Source organism: Lissotriton vulgaris, chromosome 10 (assembly GCF_964263255.1).
Source record: "Lissotriton vulgaris chromosome 10, aLisVul1.2, whole genome shotgun sequence".
Lineage (NCBI taxonomy): Eukaryota > Metazoa > Chordata > Amphibia > Caudata > Salamandridae > Lissotriton > Lissotriton vulgaris.
In genome coordinates this window covers 31,793,409-31,799,408 of record NC_141698.1, presented here as the reverse complement: position 1 = coordinate 31,799,408, position 6,000 = coordinate 31,793,409, and the positions used below count along the sequence as shown (strand labels likewise).

The 6,000-nt window shown below is 45.1% G+C and overlaps 1 protein-coding gene across 1 annotated transcript in view; it reads right to left on the bottom strand.

Annotated features, from left to right (window-relative positions):
* Positions 1–775: 775 nt before the first annotated feature.
* Positions 776–6,000, bottom strand: part of WAS (WASP actin nucleation promoting factor) — a 113,913-nt gene continuing 108,688 nt past the window's right edge. The window contains exons 11-12 of the mRNA XM_086940345.1: positions 5,336–5,441; positions 776–2,996 (exon numbers count right to left, since the gene is read on the bottom strand). Of these exons, the coding sequence (XP_086796471.1) occupies positions 2,941–2,996; positions 5,336–5,441 (162 nt within the window). The 3' untranslated portion in view covers positions 776–2,940. The remainder of the gene's footprint in view (positions 2,997–5,335; positions 5,442–6,000) is intronic.

Here is a 6,000-nt window from a genome sequence, read left to right as displayed (position 1 = left end):
TGACTTAACTTTGTTGCTATAACTTAACTACCTTGCCAATGTGTTTTTGTTGCTTCACGACACAACTCCAGCACTGCGCCAACCTTACGCTGGCAGATGCGACACGCATCTGTTTATCCATGTGCCATGATGCACCGCATTGTAAATGCGCCGCATCTGTGGTGGCGCAAGGGTAAACTTGCGTCACGAATCTTACCTGGCGCAGCCCTGCTGGTTTGCAGGGATGCACCAGGAAACGTAAATCTCCCTTTTAAAATCTAAACCGTGTACATATTCTCTACTGACCAAACACAACCAAACATCAAAAAACAATGTCATAACAATGTTGACAACACTATAGAATGGCGAACACAAACCTTGCACAACCTAACAATGCACTGTCTCTTTTCCTCCCTAATGAAGTTTTCAAAACTGTGCTAACTGCATGACACATAAGGCCATGCATAATATTTGAAAGGGAACTCCCCAGCCTTAAATGTTGCAGGGTTTAAACTTAGAACATGTATGTGACCGTCCTAAAGTCTGTCTGCAGGAGAGGTGCACTGTACGCGGTGTCCCACTGACGGTTCGTAACAGGAATGCCAGCTGTGCGACCTTCAAGCAGCCTTTGCTTTGCTAATATGTGAAGTTTCCTTCTTTGAGGCATTGAACCTCTCCTAAAATGATTCTGTTTAAGTCAGACAAAGCCAGTGAGAGTAACATACAAATTGTGTGCTACATTCTCTTACACTTACATTTGTTATTTTGTTCAAGAAATAATATGGTGTCCAATTAATTTAACATTTAAAACATATTTATTGAATACTGTGTACAAACTTGGCTCCTGAAAGTAATAAACACAGAGCATTATCTTTTGGGGTTAAATAGGAGAGGAGGAGATCTCTCTCCAGTACCTCAATTGTTCAATTTATTGCCAGAAAAACTGGTTTTATTCACAGCTTTCCCACCTCACCAAATTGTGTGATACTAAGCACATACATTGACTTCACCGTACCTAATTTCTCTTGACTGTCACATTTCATGGCAGATCAGAATGTGGGCTATACAGATGCTTCACTCATGCATGCTTTCATGGACAATCATGTAACTGCATATGTAATACAAATGTTGGCTACTTAGACAATGCATAAGTCACACTGATTTGTGTCTTGCTTCATTCAATGCATTGTTGCCAGAGCATGGGAGGGTTCATGATTGTTTTTAAGTTCATGTTTGAAAGCCACTTATAAAAACTATTCCTTTTAACCAATGTCCCTCAGATCAGTGATGTGATCTAATGCACTAAACTGAAAAACAGCTGTTAAGAAATAAAGTTTTTACTCAGTTTGAAAGAGTTTATCTTAATCTTACATGATGTTTGTTGCATGATGTACACACCAGCACGTTTGATGGCTGGGCTTCTGCACTGCTCTTGGGGCCAGACAACATGCCTGACTGGGCCCTCTCTGTTGATTTGCTGAAATGTCACATATAGGAATCGAGAGATGCCCTGCCTCCTCGGAGACAGGCAGACAGTATGATGCTCTGGTGCTGGGGTGGCTTCTTAGTGAGAGAATCTCCCAGCCTCTGTGGTGTACAGGGAGCACGTTTAGGCATCGGTTTGTTAATGAGTAAAGTACCTTGCAGAGTATGGACACACTGTGTTACACTGTGGTGCTGGAGATGAAAGTCACTGAGAGAAGACACCCTTCGGTAGGCCCTGGCGTAGACACACTGGGGATATGTGTTACAGAGAGAAGCACCCTGACTCTAGGGCAGCAGACACACAGCGTAGGCCCTGGTGATAAGGGGATGTGTTACAGAGAGAAGCGCCCTGCTGCCCCCTAGGGGTGCAGACACACAGCCGTAAGTCTTTGTGACGGGGACATGTGTTACTGAGAGAAGCACCCTGCTCCTTCCTAGTGGCGCAGGCACACTGCGGAACTTCCTTGTGATTGGGGTTGTGTGTTAGTGAGAGAAGCACTCTGCCTCCTAGGGGTGTAGACACACAGCTGGGGGGGAGGGAGTTGCTGAAAGAAGCACCCTGCCGCCTCCTAGTGGCGAATATGTCTCTTTACACCACAAGCAAATACCACGTGGTAGGTTACAACGCGGACGTAACATCGTCCGCGTTGTTACCACGCATGGCTTTACATCGCAAGTCGTTTCTATGACTTGCGCTAGATGGCGCGCTGGAATTAGGAATAGTATGAATTACTAATCCTACTCCAGTTAGCGCAACAGCAGGGAATGTGTTTGATTTAAAATGCAACACATTCCCTGGTGTTGCACGCATTCTATTGCAAGTTGTTGAATAGATGTAATGCCATAGGTGGTAACAACGCGGACAATGTAACATACGGGTTGTAACCTACCCGTGTGGCATTACCCGTGTTGAAACCGCTGTTTCCCCCTAGTGTCGCACGCACATTGCAGTAGGCCCTGGTGATTGGGGTTGTGTGTTAGTTTGGAGGCACCCTGACTCCTAGGGGTGCAGACACACAGCAGCAAGCAGCCCTGATGATGTAAACATGTTACTGAGAGAAGCCCCAGTTTTCTGGGAGAGCAGCCAGAGTTTATCAGTCTCTGGTGATGGGATGGTTTGTTAATGAGCGAAGCCCCCGCTCATGCAGGTACCCCAATGCACTGCACCGGGTTCTACCAGGAACAATTTATTAATACATTGATGGGAGCTTGTAAAGCGCTGCACACCACTAGTAGCTGCTTCAGGGAGCTACTGCCAATGGACTGATGAGCTGTAGATAGGCTGCATACTACTCCAAGGTGTACAAAATGAAGTTGCTCCTGGTCCAGTGTGTCCGGGGGGGGGGGGGGGGGGGAGGTGAAGGAATGCTTGGTTCTTTGAACAGAAATCTTCACTATATGCCAATCGTGGTGCGCGTCTGTGGGTACGTGTCCTTCCGGAGTGTCGGGTGGTAGTACGGTGGAGAGAAGGGTTCCTCAGTCATCCCACTCATCATCATCCTCATCGTCCCCGCCAGCATCTTCCTCTTCATCTGCAGAGAACAAAGCAAGAGAACTCATCAGCAGGTAGAGCTCCTCCCCAACATATGACGCTGCTACGGCGCAGTCAGTGCTATGCCAGGTCAAGGAGGCGGGCCTTGACCTGGAAGCAGAAGCTAGAGATGGAACCCTGGACCCAGCTGGAGAAGAAACGTAAGTGGCACAGCTAAAAAAGAGGAGGGACATGGAAACTGGAAAGGAATCACAACCACACTACAAGACAGGAGTCAGAGGGGCAACCCCTGGGAAAAATAAAAGAAGACTGAAGTAGGAAGTTCAGGGAAAGCAGTTCACCAAAGGGGAGGAGCAGCGGCAAAATCACCATGATAAATTTACATCACATACCTAACACAAATGTTAAATTCAATTGTAGCTTTACTAAGCCGAGCGGGGATCATTAGCATGCATTTTTATTATTGACTCATTTCAGAGTAGCAAAACTCTGGTCCATACATGCTAAAATCTGGGGTCTCCAACGTCTGACTTCTGTGGACCCCACTGAATCACTACTGGACGCCAGGTACCCCTTCTTAAGCAATCTGAACTTTAAAAAAATGCCACATATACAGAGCCTAGTTTACATCAAACAGGTGCACAATTATTGAATATTTCATCAAATTAAAAAAATATGCAAAAATCAAAAATAATGGGAAGGTCGGAGCTTTTCAAAATGTATTTTCATTTTTTAAAGACGAAGCGATGAGCTAGGCTCCAGAATATCACTTTGCCTTTTTTGCATGCTCTCTTTTTGTCGTTTACAAACCAGTGTTTTGAATGAGACCTCCAATCATCCATACTAGATTCCATTTGCTGTGCTACCACTTCTACCAAAAATTAATTTAACGAGACCAGTTTAATTTTCTGCATCCAATTTCAATATCCTTTTTACAGAGCATTTAAAAACATTAAGTTTCTATTTTGCTTTTATATGAGCATATATTTTATCATCCTGCTCATATTGTTTAATTTTCAAAAGGCAAAGAAGCTTTCCTGAAAAGCATTTGACAGGCAGGTTACACATTAGCACTGCACTACACCGTAGTACCAGTAGGGGTCGGTTTATTTCCTCCCTCTGTGAGTCAAGGAGCCCAGAACACTGACCTTTGCAAAGTAACCATTTGTGTTACTTTGGCTTTTAATCGTCTTTTGATGTCTGACTCCTTTGAAAACTCACTTTATGCAGGTGGGATTGTCTTTAACCCTTTTCTGTTCACCTATTTTTAGCCATCTGCTAATCCACCAGAGCAGCAGCCCTTTTCAACAAATATTCCTCCAGCAACAGGAAAAAAGATGCTCATGATTTCATCATTCTCTCTGCCAGACGTCCACCTTGGGCCAGAATGTCATATGTGCCAGAAAGTGTTATAAAGAATGCAGAGGAACGCAGAGTGAGTTCACCTGACGCGAAAGATGAAGGTTCTCCCGGAGTGCGCCAGATCTCGTCGACTATGGCCACCCTCTGTGCAACATGTGTCCTATTGCATCAGATGGGAGAGAAAGGGCCCTTTCCTGCTTTGTACATTACAGCGACACACTCTGATGCCTACAAGGGTCCCACTGAGATACAACACCATTGTTCCCTCCATCACCATTTGGTTTGACGAGGAGTTTCTCAAGGTCAGGGGGCTGAATGCCAAAGGGCTCCCCTGGAGACGTGCTCATCTTCAAGATATCGTTCACCATTGAGATCTTCTTCAGCATCAAGGTACATGTTGCAGAGGACCACGGAGGCGAAGATTTCTGGGTTGACATCGACTGCATAGTCTTTGAGGTGTTTGATACTGAAGACACCAAATATAGCACCGGAACCATCTTTGAGCCAGAGGCTTCCCGTGAACTTTTTCTGCCACTCCCCATAGACTCTATAGATAGAACCTCTACAACTGAAGGAGCGTAGAGTGGACGCAGCAGGACCCCAACATAGGAGCTGTACACTGAAGCGTCCTGACCTCACCTATACCAACGTCCTCTACCTTTAATGCCCTGTCAGCTCCAAGCGATGCACTAGCCCAGCCCTGTCCCCGCAGATACAAGGAAGGTTCCACTTGCCATCAATACGTTTCGGATTCTGTGTGCCTTGCGGGCTGGAACTCTTGGATGTATTAAGTGACTAACCACCAACCCTGGCGCACAGAAGAGTCCTCTGGTCTTAGCGGCCCCATCAGATGGGTTTCCTCAGTCTATGATGCTAACGAGAGACCTTCCAACTCTAAGTCCCTCCCGCATGTACTGCCCCTTAGTGTGGAATTTATTCTTCAAAAGCCGACACTCTCTCCCACTGATGGTTATAAACACCTGTACACACAAAGAGGGAGCAGTGAGCAGAACTCACCTGAAGAGTGGATGGCTTTGCTTCTCTTCTGCATCACCTGCATCAGAGCACCCACGATGCCTTCGGGGCTATCCGAAGGGGACGCAGCGCCCTCCGTTTCAGTAACCTGCCAGAGGCAAAAGAACAGACTCTCAGGATTCATGAGAACATTCACTCCTGCACCATTGATGAGACTAGACCAACATCCAGGATGGTAGCCATAGAGGGACAATCAGATATTATATCTCCATTTTGGGTGAGAGTTGTAGATCAGCTATCAATTGTGTGTGATGAAGTATTAAACATATTGCATAATTTGACAGCCTATGGTCTAGAACCAATATAGCTTGTAAACAACTGTTGCCAGCTTCTTAATTTTCATGAATTTGAAGATTACAATATCTTCCTGACGTGATAGATGGTGACATAGGTGTACCTCAGAGGTCTGTACGAAATGGGCCATTGGCCATTTTAAGTTTCACACTTCAATTTAAAAGAGAGGAACAAATAAAGCTTTGTAAGGTGCAATCACCATATGAAAAACCAATGTGCTGCCCCTGTCCCAATGTTTTGAAGGGTGTTTATGTCATGAAATGTCAATTTCTTTTTTTTTGGATCTTGTTAAGAAAATTCCGTGAATATTTACATTTTACTTTTGAAAAAAGCAGACGATCAGATAATGTGAA